Genomic DNA, 17,447 nt, shown 5'->3' on the forward strand with positions numbered 1-17,447 from the left:
GGGTCTCTCTAAGATTTTTTTTTAAGATTTTATTTATTTTTTAAAGAGAAGGGAAGAGAGGGAGAGAAACATTGATTGGTTCTCTCTCACATGCCCCTTTCTAGGGACCTGGCTTGCAACTCAGGCATGTGCCCTGACTGGGACTCCAACTGGTGACCTTTCACTTTGTAGGTCAAAGCCCAACAAACAACCATACCAGTCAGGGCTAAGATTTATGCATGTACATATGTATGTATTTATTTTGGAGAAAGGGTTTTTGTACTATCAAACAATAAATTAAAAACATAGTAGTCACCCCTGGTTGGTGTCGCTCAGTGGGTTGAGGGCCGGCCTGTGAACTGAAAGGTTCACATGCCTGGGCTGTGGGTCAGGTTCCTTGTTGGTAGTGTGCTAGAGGCAACCAATTAATGTTGCTCTACCACATTGATGTTTCTCTCCCTGTTTTTCCCTCCTTTCCTCTCTCTGAAAATGAACAAAATCTTAAAAACAAAAATGAAAAACACAGTACTCAAAGAACCACCTGCCCTCATTTACAGGTGGATATTTCTTGTACGGTATAATTGCTGTGCCCAGAGTCCCCCACCAGAATATAAATTATTAGATTTCCTCTTTTCCCACCCACCAGATTTCTCTAGTAGGATGAAGACTCTGGAAAGAAGGGGATAATTCTAGTTAATAATCAAAGCAGGAGTATTTTTCTGCCTACTATAGTTCTGTGGGTTGGCTACTCATATTCTGGGGGAATATAACTGAATGAGACAGATATCGTCTGTTTTGTTCTGGAACTCCTGGTTAAGAGAAGATTTTAAACAAATGAAGATATGCTGAGTGTTTTGAAGAAGAAATGCTAGAAATAACACCAGAGTTATTTAGAGTCACCTTTCATTCTTTTGATTTTAGATTTTTGTTTCACGGCTCCTTAGAAGCTGGAATAGTGATCAATCTTACCTTGTAAATTGCAGGTGTTAAAGTTTGCTCTATGCCTCTATAGACTGTCCAAAAACAATCACAATATATTTAAGTACAATTAATTATGTAACTTCCATTCTCCGATTCAACCTGGTATTTTTCCTTTGATAGATGATAAAACTTCAGAGTAACGAAGGAACTTCTCTGGTGTTCTTAGGCTTCAATTTGTTCTTCATGGCACAGACAGGGAAGTTGTAAAGTGCTTTGGGTCCCTGGTTATATGTAGCAGTGATTATATCAACTCCACATCTCCCCACATAGAACTCTGTGAAACAAGTTGTTAAGACCTTTTAACCTATGTATGGAAAACAGGAATGAAGACCCCAAATTCCCCTTTGTTAACAGAAAAAATGAGTTTGGAAGTTAAAAGAACATGACTGGCATATCCTTGCTGTGTCCAGTTTGTCTTTCTGGTATTGTAGACCTAGATTTCTGTATTGCTCATTGAGACAGGTGTCTACTGTCCCTCATCCTTCCAGCCTGTCTGGACATGTTCATTTGAAAACATAGAATGCCAGTGGGAAGAGATTTTGGAAGCAACTAATCCAGCCTCAGACATTGAAGGCAGGCCCTCTGGTATCTTCATAGGTTATTTTTAAACATCTGTTTGAATATCTCCACTTTTGAGGAACTCACTATCAGCCACAACAGTGTAGAGTGTAGTCCAGAGGTTTCAAACTTTCTTGGTTCATAGCACCTGTTACGTCTCAGTACTATTTCACAGTGCCCCAAGCCAGAAGAAATATATAACAGTTCCATTTAAGTAGGTAGGTTCAAACAACAGAAATATTTACACTCCCATTTGAAAAATATAATAAACATAATTGAACGGAAAAGTATTTTAATTTTAATCTTAAGTAACTGCAGTTACTTAAATAATGAGGTATATACCTGTTAAGACACCAAAAAGTTTCTTAAACCTTGGGATCATATTGAACACTACCACTTTCATTTTCTTGGGGGCTTGTTTTTTATCATAGCAACTGCCAAAACCCAGCTTTGCAAACCTAAGACATTGTTGAAAGGAATGCAGTGTGATCTAATGTCAATGTTGTCAACTGCCTTGAGCTAGCAGTTCATATGCAGGTGTCAGGTATTATTGCGTTTCCCTTAAAAATTTAAAACATTTCGTGCCACCCCTCTGAGTTTGCTGCAGTGCCAATGACACTACAGCTTGGGAACCTTGGGGTTAGTCCAATGTTAGTGTTTTTAGAAAATTCTTTATGTTTAGCTAAAATGTACTGATTATATGTGGTTGGTCACCTCCCTAATTCTCAGCAAGGCGATAGAGAACTTGGTTTTAAGCATTATCAGTTACTGAATTCAGTAGGTCTTTTCTGACTTGGACTAAAACCAGGGTAAGATGTATCTTCAAGGATTTGGTGGGCGCTTTTTTTTTTTTTTTTTTTTTTTTTGAGAGGGGAAGGGAGGGAGAGAGAAACATCAATGTGTGGTTGCCTCTCATGTGCCCTGACTGGGAATTGAACCAGCAACCCTTTGGTTCACAGGTGGGCACTCAACCCACTGAGCCACACCAGCCAGGGCTATTTTTTCTTTTCACTTAGCAACCTCACAAATACTTAAATTTCAAAGACCTGCAACTTTCTACCAATACCACTCATGACCACTTCAGTCCATCTCTGAGGGAAGTGAATCATTATGGCTAAATTGTCCTTACTTGTTTCTCTTGATGTGAAAGACTGTAAATGGGCCCTAAATATTACCTGTTCCTTAGATCAGGGGTCTGCAAACTTTCCAGTAAAGGCCGTACAGTTTGTCACAGCCACTCATCTCTACCATTGTAGCAAGAAAGCAGCCATAGACAAAACAACAACTAAGCCTGCTGTGTTCCAATAAACTATTCACAAAAACAGCCAGTTAGCTGGATTTGGCTCATGGGACATAGTTTGCTGACACCTAGCTTAGGTTGTAGTTTTCTTAACTTTTTTTCTCATTCAGCCAAGTCTTAAAATACTTATCAGTTGTGTACTTGCTATGTTTGAAGACAAGAGCCCTGTATCCCACCTCTCTACTTGCTTCTCCATGGCTTTACTTATGTGAATGTGTGTGTGTTTCCTGCCCTGAGACCACCGGAATCCTGCAGCAAGCCTAGATCAAAGGAATGCTGGCAATTGTTGAGGCCTTTCCTATTGGGTAGTAGAGAAAGAAGCTAGAAAAGCAGTCATTCCCCTTAGGTTACATGAGCAAAGGAGGTCACGCAGTTCCCTGATGTCTTCTGTTTGGTGAATACCAGATACTAATGCCATTTGGGTTCCAATTTCTTATTATCAGTAGAACTCTGATAAAGATCAATTGGGTAATCTTTTGCTCCTGGACCAATTGTAGATTTGACTACATCTGTACCAGATGGTGGTTTACCTTGGGAACTACACAGAGCTAGCGACGAAGCCTGTGTTCATTCAGGTTCCTGAGAGTGAAGAAACAAGTTAACCACATTCAAGCGAAGGCTCAGTCCTCCTTATAGGTCACACCAGGATTTACTTGCAAACTTGCTCCTAAGGATGTAGTGTTAGTATCAGGAGGCTGAGGAACTGACTGGACACTAAAACAGTACCTCAGTGGTGAAAGAATCATCACCGGCTCTCCTTTACAAGGTGGTAGTGAATCAGCCTCATACAAAGAAAGGTTAGCTGCCATGTAGTGCTCCCAATCCTTCGTAAGGTCTTGTTCATTGGCATGTGGACTAGGATTTTTTCCCCACCTCTATAACTTGAATTTTGAAACCAGTAGTATTAGAATTAAGGTTGTTGCTGCACTACCTGATTAGTATGTACATTACTTTGTATCTTAAGATTGTAACATATCTGGGGCAAGTATTCAGTTTGGCTTTCTTTATCTTTGATACAGTATACCAAGTTTCCAGTTATGTATCGCCCTCATCCTCCCTTTGGGCCTTCGGGAATTCTGCTTTATAAGTTGTTGCCTAACAAAAGGAGGAGTACGCATTCAGAAACTGTGTTATGAATTGCATTCCGCATAGCACCATTTTCTTTTTTTCAAACTATGAGAGAAAGTTTATTTAGAAGGTCACAGAGGTAGAAGAAGGGAGCTGTGGAAGAAATGGGCTCAGGGCTTTGGCTGGTATGGCTTTAGTGTATTGAGTGCTGGCTTGCAAACCGAAACATCGTGGGTTTAATTCCGGGTCAGAGCACACGCTTGGGTTGCAGACCAGGTCCTCAGTTGGGGGCATGTGAGAAGCAACTGATCAGTGTTCCCTTGCATCTTGATGTTTTTCTCCCTTTCTTTCTCCATCCCTTCCCCTCCCTCTGAAAAGAAATAATTTTCAAAATTCTTTAAATTTAAAGAAATTTTAATAGTTTTTAAATTTCTTTTTTAAAAATGGGCTCAGGAAAAAAGTTAGAGGCAAAACGCCCCCCAAAGTTTAGCACCTTTTTCTTAGACTGCCCTGTCCCTTCCTACACTCCTCCCCACCCCCAGTCCCCCAGGTTTGACAACCACCCTTTCTTCCTAACTGTTGAAGCACTAGGGCCTCACGTGGTCTCTAAGGACAGCTGTGTTGCCTTTGGAGCGTGTCTTTTTTTTTTTTTTTTTTCTCCTCACCCAAGGATATCTTGATTGATTTTAGGGGGAGAGAGAAAGACGTAGATTGGTTTTCTCCCATACTTGCCCCAGTTGGGGTGAACCCACAGTCTAGGTATGTGCCCTGACCAGGGATCAAACCCACAGCCTTTTGGATTACAGAACAACTCTCCAATTAACTGAGCTACCTGAGTAGGGCCTGTTTTTTTGTTGTTGTTGTTTTTTAATTTTGTTTTTTGATTTTAGAGAGGGTAACATTGATTTGTTACTCTCCTCTTATTTATACATTCATTGGTTGATTCTTGCATGTACCCTGACTGGGAATTGAACTGAAACCTTGTCATATTGGGACAGTGCTTTAACCAACTGAGCTACCTGGCCAAGGCCAGGGGCTTATCTGTTTTTGACCCCAGGAATCCCTATGTGCTTTGAATATTCAGGAAGAAGACCCCTTGGGTACAACGGGTTAATTTTTCTTTTTTTAAGATTTTATTTATTTATTTTTAGAGAGGGAAGGGAAGGAGAGAGAGGGAGAAACATCAATGTGTGGTTGTTGGGGGCTGTGGCCTGTAACCTAGGCATGTGCCCTGACTGGGAATCGAACCTGCGATGCCTGATTCGCAGCCCGCGCTCAATCCACTGAGCTATGCCAGCTGGGGCTCAAACAGTTAATTTTAATAAGGTCTTCCTTGAAGTATTTGTACTTTGAGGCCACTTTGGGCAGGTTAATTAGCCCAGTTTACTGCTTAGAACTTTTTTCTTTATCCACTTAAAAATCAGAATTGTTTTATTCATGGCATAGCCTTTCTTTCACCACTGACATTTGGGCTTTTCTGCTAGGAACCTAAAAGATTTTGAATTCCGGCCCTGGCTGGTGTGGCTCAGTGGATTGAGGACAGGCCTGCCAACCGAAAAGTGGCTGGTTCAGTTCCCAGTCAGGGCATGTGCCTGTATTGCAGGCCAGGTCCCCAGTTGGGGGCATGCGAGAGACAACTGAATGATGCATCTTTCACGAATTTCTCTCCCTCTCTTTCTCCCTCCCTTCCCCTCTCTCTAAAAGTAAATAAATAAAATCTTTAAAAAAAAGATTTTGAATTCCAGAATATGGAATGGTTTTTCTGACCCTTCCCCTATAGGGTAAGATCAAGAGAGTATGTATATATAGCAGAGATGGTTCTAATGTTGTCCAGAGGTCTAATTTGCATATAATTCTCCCCATCAAGAAACATCTGGCCTTGTAGGTGCCCCTGCTGTTTCTCCCTGTGAACTTTGGAAGAAGAAAGGTCTGAGGGTGGACCAGCAGGTTCTGCCCACTTGTAGACAAGCCAGGTGGGTCTGTGGTGCTGACAGCAAGGGGCTGGTCCAGTCCACGGTGCATCCTGCCTTTTGTTTACAGCTCTGTGGGATGCAGTGTGACACGGCACTTCAAATTTATTTCTTTAGTTATAAAAATTTTATTGTTCAATTACAGTTGTCCCCATTTTCTCCCCATCACTCCCTACTGCCCTGTGACACTTCGAATTTTTAAAAATAAAGACCATGGAACACCGAGAGAATAGAGGTGTTGAAACCTAGATTTAGGTAATGAGTAGAATGGTGGGCTTATTAAGGTTGTATCCTGAAGAACCATCTTCTACAAAACACCTGGAAAAGCTGGGTAAAATGTAATAGACATTCTCTTGACACCTTTTTATGTAGATTTGAAATCCTTTGGTAAAATGTACTAATCATAAGTATACAGCTCTCAGTTTACATGCATATTCACCTGTGTGATAACCACCTAGGTGAAAGTATAGAACATTTCCAGCACTCCAGAATGTTCCCTCGTGTCCTTTGTGTATGTCTGTAACATCAATAAAATGATGGATTCAGATATGATAGCTCTTAGGGATGTTAGCTGGGATGTCATCAAACCAGCCTCTTGAAAGAAATTGGTCCCTTTGTCCCCATCTAGAGAACCTAACATGAGTGGCTATTAGATTTTTGACATCAGCATACACATCCCCTCAAATATTTTTGTTAAGTGGGGGACTTAACATTATTCTAGATCCAGTTACCAGAATAGCACTTAGTATGATATGGCTATTTTGACATATAGTATAAATAAATATTTTAAATGGGGGTAGGAAGTTCTGTACTTGATATAATTGACCTGAACAGAGCAAGGAGCTAGCATCATTAGCGATTTTAGTAATGTGCTGTGCGCATGTGCATGTGTGTGAAGGATGAGGAGTTGGGGGTAGCTGACAGGATAGGCACAAGGAAAATTCACCAAGGAACTGTTAAGTGTTACAGGGCTAATGCTGTGCCTAGCTTCTTGCAACACTGTAAGAGGTTTTTTTAAAATTTATTTTTAGAGTGGGGGGAGGGAGAAAGAGACAGAAACATCAATATGTGGTTGCCACTTGTGCGCCCCCTACTGGGGGCCTGGCCTGCAACCCAGGCATGTCCCCTGACTGGTAATCAAACTGGTGACCCTTTGGTTTGCAGGCTGTCACTCAAACCACTGAGCCACACCATCCAGGGCAGCAACACTAAGAGTTTTTAAAAGAAAAAAACAAGTGAAATAAAGTCTGAGAACTAGAGTTGGGGATAAAGGAAGAAATTTTTCAGAGTGATTTTACTAGCAAGGAAATTTCACTTGATGTCCTGGTCTTCCTCTCCTTGAAGACTATATAAAAATCTTTACTTGCCCTGGCTGGCGTAGCTCAGTGGATTGAGTGCGGGCTGTGAACCAAAGTGTCGCAGGTTCGATTCCCAGTCAGGGCACATGCCTGGGTTGCAGGTCATGACCCTCACCAACCGCACATTGATGTTTCTCTCTCTCTTTCTCCTTCCCTTCCCTCTCTGAAAATAAATAAATAAAATTAAAAAAAAAATCTTTACTTGTCATAGTTGGTCTGCTCAGATGTTAGGAACTTTGAATTGGAAGATTGCTGGGAATAAACAGAACACTGGTGCTGACAGCCTATAGGGGTCAGATCTGTTTGGCAAGATGTACATGCAGTATCATTCTTTCCCTTCCTCCCCTTACATCGTCAGCCTTATTAATCTTTACGATATCAGCAAGCTGAGCTACTGCTTTTTCTCACCTACGCTTCATCTCTCTAATATTCCCTGGTTTCTGTTTCCTTTTCTCAGTATCCTGTGACCTCCACAACCACTTTAGGCCTGTGTTTTTCAGATAGTTCTTTAGGGAATTACAGACAGGGCAGTAGGGAAGCTGCTGCCTCCGAGAATGAGATCAGACTGGTTCTAGAGAAGGCCCTGGACCTAGACCTGAGTTGGCTTTGGTCAGTAGTTGGCCTGCAGACATTCTTAGGACCCTGTAGGGCCCTGGCAGCATAATTGGAAACTTCCTGGTATAGTAAAAAGAATATAAAGTGTTTTAGGAGCCAGATACTCCTGGACTCAAATCCCAGCCCTGCCATTAGCTGTGTGACCTCAGGTGTATCATGTAATTTTTTGGAATCTCAGTTTTCTCACTTGTAAAATGAAAACAATTCCTGTTTTATAGGGTTATTACAATGACTAGAAAATAATTTATTGAAAATACCCTCTACAGTACTTTATCAAAGTTGAATAAATACTAGTTATTAACTTAATAAAGACAAATGAACAGTTATGCTTCAAAAACCACTTGTATGCTCAGTACTCAGAAGTCGACGATTAAAAGATAGCTATGAGCTCTTTAGTCCAGGGACATCTGGGGCCTTATCTCCAAATATTAAATGAAATATTATTTAATAATTTTTAAACATTTATTTTATATATTTTATCCTAGCCTGAGGGCATGCCCATTGACTTTTTAGAGAGTGGGGGAGGGAGAGACCTCGATAGTTGCCTTCTCCCATGTATCCAGGCTAGGGACCAAACCAATAACCCAGGCATGTGCCCTGACTGGGAACTGAACTGACAACCTTTCAGTCTATGGGATGGCTCTCCAACCAAATAAGCCACACCAGCCAGGGCAATATTGTTTAATATTTTGCTACCACGTGAATCCATCTATCAGAATAACCTTACCATTTAGATTTTAAAATTTTTTTTTCATCTTTGTTATTTATTTTTAAAGATTTTATTTACTTGTTTATTTATTTTTAGAGAGAGGGGAAGGGAGGGAGAGAGGGAAACATCAGTGTGTAGTTGTCTCTCACATGCCCTCTACTGGGGATCTGGCCTGAAACCCAGGCATGTGCCTTGACTGGGAATTGAACCTGCAACTCTTTGGTTCACAGACTGGCACTCAAACCACTGAGCCACAGTAGCCAGGGATATTTTTTTTGTTGTTAAGATTTTATTTATTTACTTTTAGAGAGAGGGAAAGGAAGGGAGAAAGAACGGGAGAGAAACGGCAATGTGCAAGAGATACATGCATTGGTTGTCTCTCTCACGCTTCCATCTAGGGACTTGCCCTGCAACTCAGTCAGGTGCCCTGACTGTGAATTGCACCAGTGGCTTTTGGTTCACAGGCCGGCACTCAATCCACTGAGCCACAGTAGCCAGTGCTCAGATCTGTGTATTTGATTTTGTAACATGAAGTTTTTTTGTAACAATAAAAACATGATGTGGCCCTTATTAATGAACAGGTACCAATTGGCATTGAGGGAGCAATAAAGTCTGTCAGTGCACAGGGAGGTGAGGTGGGGTAGGGTGGGATGGGGTGGGGTGGGGGAGCTTTGCAGAGAGCCAGGGATATTTGGAGTTTTTGCCTATACCTGCCCAAATGGGGAATGCCTTGCCTTGGTTGGAAGGTGATGGGAACACTTCATTTTCTGGGACCAAGTGAAGTATGCTTTCTATGATTGCCTCCTGCTCTACAAGTAGTGACAGGCCGCAATATGTGTGAGAGTGGGCTGGGAAATTGTGCCGCTTCTTTACGTAGGGAGTTGGGGGGTGGGCACATAGACTTCTTTCCCTAGGCCAGGGCCTATGGGGCAGGCAGGAATCTAAAAGCAGTGAGTATGAAGGAAAGGAACAATAGCTTACTCTGGTTGGGCTTACTCATCAAAAGACACTTAAGACTTCCAAAAAATATCATTTCTCTAGGATCCTTTCTGTTTTCTGTATTCTGTGTATTTTTCTGCACTGCTAAAATCACTTCTTTCTGCCTGCATTAACCACAAGTAATCATTCTGGTGGCTGGGGCTCGGGAGGCAGCAAGTATCCATTCTGTACTGTCAGACCTAGAGCAGTCATGTGGGCAGGGTATGCCTAATCAGAAATGGAGTTTGTCAGCTTTCATTCGTAACTGGAAATAAAGTGCTCTCCTTATTCTCCTCCTGCAGGTCGGTGAGCTGGTAAAGGTTACGAAGATTAATGTCAGTGGTCAGTGGGAAGGGGAGTGTAATGGCAAACGAGGTCACTTCCCATTCACACATGTCCGTCTGCTGGATCAACAGAATCCTGATGAGGACTTCAGCTGAGTATAGCTCAACAAACAGTTTTGCTGACAGATGGGAACAATCTTTTTCTTTTCTCTTCAATTGCCATCTATACAATTTTCTTACAGATGTCAAAACAGTCTAGTTTATATAAGCGTTCTGTTACCTGTGATTATTTTTAGACTGAACTACTACATCGCTAGTCCCATTTACCACATTCAGGGTACAAAACTGGAGGGCTTGTGTGTTAACTTCTGAATTGGAAATTTTAGGTGATAGCCGCCATGCCTAAAGGTATTAGAGGGCGTAGGCATCTTGCCTCCTTTCTCTCAGGCAGTGCGAGTCAACCTGTGGAAAACCGACGGACAGAAGAGAAGCATTGCACACTGCTTACCCTGAATTATCCAATGGCATTGTTTTTTTTTGTTTTGTTTTGTTTTTTTGTGTGTGTTTTTTTTTGTTTTTTTTTCCGAAACCATCCTATCAAGTGGCAATAGACTGTTCCCTTTCACCCTGTGAAGTAATCATGTACCATGTGAATAGTACCCAGTGGGATTGCTTTTTCATTTATAGAACATGACCGTTGTATGACTCATTCTGACAGTTCAAATCCTGAGATTTCTGAGGACACTACTAGAGGCATTTGTCTTCCTTCCTAGTCAATGCTTCATACTTTTTCTTGGGATTCTTTGAACCCTTGTCATCCTTTTCCACAGATAGGTTAATTCTCCAGAAAAGTGTTTATTTTCATTCCAGATGACAAGCAGGATGTGCAGAGCACTTTATTCAGTGCATAGCTTTAAGCCAATGTTGGATTCACTGAGTGGACAGCCACACTCGCAGCTCTCTGCCTTCCCTCAGGGGGTCCGGGTAGGTTCACAGTGCTACCGCAGCTCACTAGACTCCTGACTGATGGGATCCAGCAGCAACGTTCGTTTCTCCCGAGTGCCAGTATCCTATTAGGGGATCCTTTGGAATTCTTAACTTCTACTTGGAGTGGAAGGACCAATCACTTAGAATGTTCCATAGAAGGTTGTGGGGCCAAATTCCGCCCTTTACTTTATGTGCAACTTGTATAAAAGTCAAGTTAAAATTACATGAGTTTGGGGATAGGGTTAGCACTTTGAGAAATGTTTGAATCAATCATGAATTACTTAGGTATTATTCATTTCACATTGCCAGAATAGTGCTTGAAGTACATTACATTATAAACTGCCTTCATTTTTGGCTCTTTTTCTTTATCTTCAAGTTTAGTTTACAAATCCTGTTAAGTATGGAATGGTTTTTATAGGGTCAGGTGCTCCAAAGAATAGACTTCTGAGACCAAAAATGATCTAGGCTATATAGACTACAACATGAAATTTTCAAGGCTAGTTTCTGGTCTAGAAAGGCACTAACTGGTCTATGGTGTGGTATGACCAATAGAAACACCTCATATTTTTCTTAGGGCCTCATTTTAGAAAAGAAAAGTACCTTTTGAATTCTTTTGCATAGGTAATGGTTAATTTGCCTTCTTCGATGTACACCAAATCATGGCCTCCCCGTGACCAGCATAGTGCTTGGCACCGTTGGCGTGCAGATGTTTGTGTGAGTGAATGAGAGGTGTGCAGAAGCTCATTGTCCAGCACAGGGAAGCCAGCTGGCACAGGACTACGTACATTACTACAAATAAATTAATGAGTTGACGCTAATTTAATATATTTTTACCTCACACTAAGGTAATGCTTGATAAAGACATTAATACTCGACTTTTTAAAATGTTAGCGCAGTGCTATGCACATAGTGGGTGCTCAACGTTGAGTGAACAAATTTGCAATACAAGACTTAATTCCATCTGACAGCTTTGTTAAATTTTCAGTTACAGCTTACATACTGTAAAATCCAAATGCGCAGTAAATCTTGTTTTCCTAAAAGTATGACATCTAAAATATTTGTAGAAAAACCTTGTCACAACTGATTTGAATGTTTGTATTTTCTTTTGCCTTTGACATTATGATATTGGCTTATAATGTCTCTTTTCATATTATGTAATAGTGTAACATGCAACTCTACCTAAATCATAAGAATTTCTCAATGATGGGTTGTCTGAAGCCATTATATGAACTGTCAGGTTGGATTGGGCTGGATGTGGACCTTAAGAAATCAAAGGACTTAAAAGTATCTTCCTAAAAGAAATACTAGAATCCTATTCAAGTGCATATATACATTGTCACAGAGCAGAGTAAACTGAAATTGGCTGCTATATTTTATATAATCATTTCTGCAAAAGCCCAATTTTTGGATACTAATATTTGACATGGTTAATTCTTATTAATTTGTTGGAATTGTTTATTGTTAATAATGCAAATAGATAATTTTTAATTATCCTTAAGTAACATTTCACTATTAATGGTTTGAAATGGGTGATAAACAAACAAATTTGAAATAAATACGAACATGTGCCATTGTATTATAACACTATACACTTTCTTGACAGTTAAATTTTGAAAAATGTTTTTTTGTAGCATGTATTGTATATGTTTATAGTATATGTAGTAAATAAAAATATGGCCAAATGTTTGGCTTGGTGATCTTTTGAAGAAAGTAATCTTTGAATATTTTTCATGAAAGAGCTAAGTCTGTTATGCTTAGGGAATAATGGTTGTGCACACTGAGCCTACAGCCATATAATGATAAATAGTTACATACACTCTGTGGGTACTAACTGAAACTGGGATTGTTCACTAGTGGTGGTTTAAAGGGTCTCCAGAAGTCATAAAATACTGACTTGAAGGGAATGTAAGAATGATCATATAATTGGAAGTCTGGAATGACATGAACAGAGAACATCAAACTTACCTAGAAATGGTTATGTGTGGGTATAAAGAAAGTAGGGATGTGGCGGGGGAGCTTTGTAAAGTAAATGAGAAGTTTGGATGTTGTACAATAGGGTTTTAGAATGTTAGTATAGACATCTAGATATCTCCTTTTTTATTTAAGTAGCACATTTTTCTGGTAGATAATTGTAGACACATACACAGTGTTTTAATATATATACCTAAAATTGGCATAACACTATAGTTTTGTGTTGTATGGGTGCTGAACTTTTAAAATGAAAAGGACACTCTTTACCAGTCACTTACTCTGTGTTCCGCCTTGGACCCAAAACATACCTACTTACTGCCATAGACAGCAGAGTGTCCACCCGGAGTTAAATAAAGGAACCTACTCCAAAGGGAGTTAACTTTGGCATTCACACACATAACTGCAAGGTGGTAAAAGAATGTTGCGACTTTCTGTCAAAAAATAAACTGTCAAAATAATGTTTTAAAAAACGTTGCATGTTGGGTGCCTTTACATAGTCTGGAATACTCATACAAATTTTTATTCTTGTGACCCTGATCTTCAGATTAAGTTCTATTCATTTTACAGATATGAAGAGAGAAGAGGCCCCTCCATAGAAGAAAATGTGAAAATAGTTCTTCTAATTTTGGCAGGAGGAGGGTAAGAGTTTGGAGCTCTGCTATCACAGATATCCTGAAGAAAAAGAGATGAGGGGGATAAGGTGGGAGGCAAAAAAAAAAAAAAAAGTTAAGTCCTGGCTGGTGTGGCTCAGTGGACTGAGTGCTGGGCTGTGAACCAAAATGTTGCTTCCCAGTCAGGGCACATGCCTGGGTTTCTGGCCAGGTCCTCAGCTGAGGCATGTTAAGATGTGATCTCTGATGCATTGATGTTTCTCTTCCTCTCTTTTTCTTCCTCCCTTCCCTTCTCTCCTTCTCTATAATAATAAATGAATAAGTCTTTAAAAAAAGAAGTCATCAAGAAGTGAGGTTCAGCCCTAGCTGGTGGAGCTCAGTGGATTGAGCTCGGGCCTGTGAATTAAAGGCTTGCTGGTTTGATTCCTGGTCAGGGCACATGCCTGGATTGTGGGCCAGGTGCCCAGCAGGGGGCGCGTGAGAGGCAACCAAACCAAACTAATGTTTCTCTCCCTCCCTTCCCCTCTCTCTAAAAATAAAATCTTAAGAAGAAAAAGAAGTGAGGTTCATGCCCTGTCCAGGTGGCTCATTCATCTCATACACCAAAAGGTTGCAGGGTTAATCCTCGGTCAGGGCACTTACAGGAGGCAACTGATTGAGGTTTCTTCCTCTTCACCCTCCCACCCCCTTCCTCTCTAAAAATAAATACATCCTTGGATGAGGATTTTTAATTGAAAAGTGAGGTTGAAAGCAATGTTTGAGGATCTTTGCAGGGGTGTCAAACCTGTGGTCTGTGGGCTACATGCAGTCCAGGATGGCTATGAATGTGGCCCAACATAAAACCATAAAATGTGTGGCCCAAGACAACTCTTCCAGTGTGTGCAGAGATGCCAAAAGGTTGGACACCCCTGCTAGGGATACAGAATGAACACAAGCAGAAATAAACGAGCTGTCAGTCTTGCTTTTGGATAAAGGAATGCCTCCAATATTTCTTGTGGTTGGCCTGATTTGCCTAGATTTTAGACCTGGCAAGTGAGCACTCAGATTGACTAAATTTTCAGAGGTGAACTGGCTTGGCAGGGCCTTTTCTGTCTTCCTATTTCAAATTGGGGAGATTATGGATATTTTAGTTTTTGGGGAATGGGGAGGAGTGATCAGTTATGTGAAGGTTCACTGGTTCAAAGCTTCCCTCTGTTCCCTTTAGAACTTCACGGAGTTTCTAGCCTCATTTCAAGCTGGTGGGCTTCTCCAAGGTTCTGAGTACCAGCAAGGCACTCAGAAAAGTGGAACACTGAGGTGAGGTTACAGACAGGTTTGTCCTTTTGTGCTGAGAAAGTCTATTTTGAGAGTGAAAGTGAGTCTGGTACTATGTAGGAGTGCAGTACTGCTGCTTGTTAGGTACATCTGGACCTACCCCAGCCTTTGTGTGCTGCAGGATGGCGCTTCGTATAGTCACTCTGCCATTTGTGCAGGTTCCAGTGCTGACTCAGTGCTACCTTGCTCTGCTCCTAGGCTTCCAGCTTGACTCGGGGTTCCCATAAGCCCTTTATTGCTGGGGGCTCTTAATGGTAGTTGGGCTGCCTTGCCAGTGGTGCCACAGTGTCCAAAGACTGCCAACAATAGGTGATAGCAGTCTTAACCTCATTCATCATCGTTTTGTAATTTTTTTTTTTTTTGAGAGAACATATGAACTCAAGGATGCCTACTGACACAGAAAAGAGGTACTCTTTCATCCATTATCACCAAGAGGGGCTTGATTATATTTTCTTGGCTGTCTGGGTGCTTCAATGACTAGAATTTTTTTATCAGATTATGGTAGTTCTAAGTGGTACTCCTGTGGAATAGACTCTGCCCTTGTGGGTCTTACACCCTAGGAATAACCGCACCCATCATTCCCATAGGTGCCCCTGGTGGCTCTCCAAAAATTTTCTGTCAGGGTCACCAGATACAAAGCTCAGTGAGCAGAGCACACCTTTTTGTGAGTAACCAGTAGAAAAGGCACCCCCTTCCCCTGTGCTGGGCTCACAGCTTGAAATGTGCAGACAACGGTGTGGTTTAGGTCACAGCCCCTCTTGCCATCTCCACCAAATGTCCCTGGTCAGTGCAGGACTACCTGGCACTTAGTAAACATTGGCTTTGATGATTCTGCTTAACGTTCAAGTTGGTGGCCCATTTACAGACGTCCCTGTCCACAGCCAGTGCATCACGAAGTCCCGTAAGCTCCACCTCCCAAATACTTGCTGTCGCACGTTTGTAGACCACCACTGGCTTCCGAGTAGCCCTCAGCTGTCCTGCAGGACCACCGGGACCACTGCAGCAACAAGGGTGGTCTTCCCACGAGGTAAACTTGGTCGTGGAACTCCCTGGCTTAAAAAGCTTTCTGATGGTCTTCTTTCGATCCCAGTCTGCATTCTGTAGGTTGGCCTACATGCCGTGATGGTCTTTTCTTCAGTCTTACCTACACCTCTGTGCTTCTGGCAGGCTCTCCTTCCAGCTCCCCACTCTAGGAAACTTCCTCCCTGTCCCATCTTCCTCCCACAACTGTTGCCAGTTTAAATGTCCATTCCTCAGAGATGTCCTCCTCGAACCCCCAAATCCCATTTACAGTCATCACATCATTCGCCTAGACAGCACTCCTCTCAGGTCGTAATTATGTATTTCTCTGATGATTTCATTCCATCTCCTCAGGCTATAAACCAGCCCTAGCAGGACAGGAGCCTCATCTCATTTGCTCATTACATCCCCAGAGCCCACACAGGACCTGTTTCACAGCAGGCAATGCCTATTTGTCAAATCCATGTTTTCCTCCGCCGGCATGAGTCCTGGGGAATAGGGATCTAGCTGGTTACCTCTCAGCCGCCCCTGCCCCGGCGCCCTCCACCCTGAATGCGTGCAGGTCCTGTATGTGTTCAAAGAATGTAAGTTCATTTTTAATATCGGTCAGACTAAAAGCCATTTAGGAGGGTCCTTCCATTGCAGAAATATGGAATGCTTATCAAAGCCCAGCCTCAGTTGTGGTGATGTCCCTTTTCCTTTCCACAGAAGGGGTGGCGATTGGATCACTAAAGAGTGGAACTATACTCAATGAAGATTATTCACTTGTATCTTATTTTTAGTTTCTAGCTTTAGCCATACTTATAAACAGTCCGAATCCTGTGACATAAAGTATCAGTTATAATGAAAGTAGCCTAATATATTCTAAACACTAATCAAAGTAATCAGTCTGTCATTTAGGTCTTTCAGAATATATAGACCTCAGAGGTAGCAACTGAAGAAGGCAGCTAGCAAGAGCAGGGTCCTTGTGAATTCTCTGCACATTATGGTGAGGGGGCATGACCCTGTGCCAACCAATGTCAAGGTAGGCTGGAAGTCGAGAGAATTGGCCTGAGTCTTGGACCCAAACCCTTTTAGGAGTCTTATGATGTGCCACATTTTGCCATGCATAATGTGTACTTTTTTGCCCAGATTTTTGAGGGAAAAATAAGGATGCACATTATACATGGGCATACCAATTGCATAATCCCATGTACAATACACCAAAACGTGGGTGTGCATTATATATGGCAAAGTATGGTGATGAGAAAAAGGAGAAAGCCAGGTCCCATTCCCCAAAAAAGAATGTAACAAGAGGAAGTGGTTTATTTAAATTCTCTGGCTGCATCTTTTCTCCCACTAGAATCAAGTTCTTCCCCTACTTTTACTTTTTCTTTTGAATAAAAAATTGCCCTAGTTTCTCATTTCCCTTGTTGGGCATGCCTGTGGGATTAGGTTTATGTCTGGACCAGCTAGTTGCTTCTTGTTCCTTAGCAAGCTCTGCCATAAGATCAAGGGCAGTATTTTTTTGTTGTCATGGCAACCTACATTTACATAAGCAAAAACTCGGGGGGAACATTTGTTTTGGAATGATTTGTGGTAAATTTTATCGTAATAGGAAACTACAACATTAACTCAGTGGGCTAGCAGCTAGAATTTGGAACCACAGAATGGACTTTTCCTATTCCTTTTAATGAGAACTATTTGATAGGTAACACCTTTGGTTATCAAACTGCAACACCTAGAAAAAATTAGTGTGATGATC

At 41.5% G+C, this 17,447-nt stretch overlaps 1 protein-coding gene across 2 annotated transcripts in view; it reads left to right on the forward strand.

Annotated features, from left to right (window-relative positions):
* Window positions 1–13,228, forward strand: part of CRK (CRK proto-oncogene, adaptor protein) — a 28,010-nt gene extending 14,782 nt beyond the window's left edge. Inside the window, exon 3 of one of the 2 annotated variants that reach the window (XM_045836959.1) lies at window positions 9,819–13,228. In XM_045836959.1, coding sequence (XP_045692915.1) covers window positions 9,819–9,956 — 138 coding nt within the window. In that variant the 3' untranslated portion in view covers window positions 9,957–13,228. The remainder of the gene's footprint in view (window positions 1–9,818) is intronic. The other variant, XM_045836961.1, reaches the window with a different exon arrangement.
* Window positions 13,229–17,447: the final 4,219 nt, after the last annotated feature.

Source organism: Phyllostomus hastatus, unplaced genomic scaffold (assembly GCF_019186645.2).
Source record: "Phyllostomus hastatus isolate PE091 unplaced genomic scaffold, TTU_PhHast_1.1 phas_contig_210, whole genome shotgun sequence".
NCBI lineage: Eukaryota > Metazoa > Chordata > Mammalia > Chiroptera > Phyllostomidae > Phyllostomus > Phyllostomus hastatus.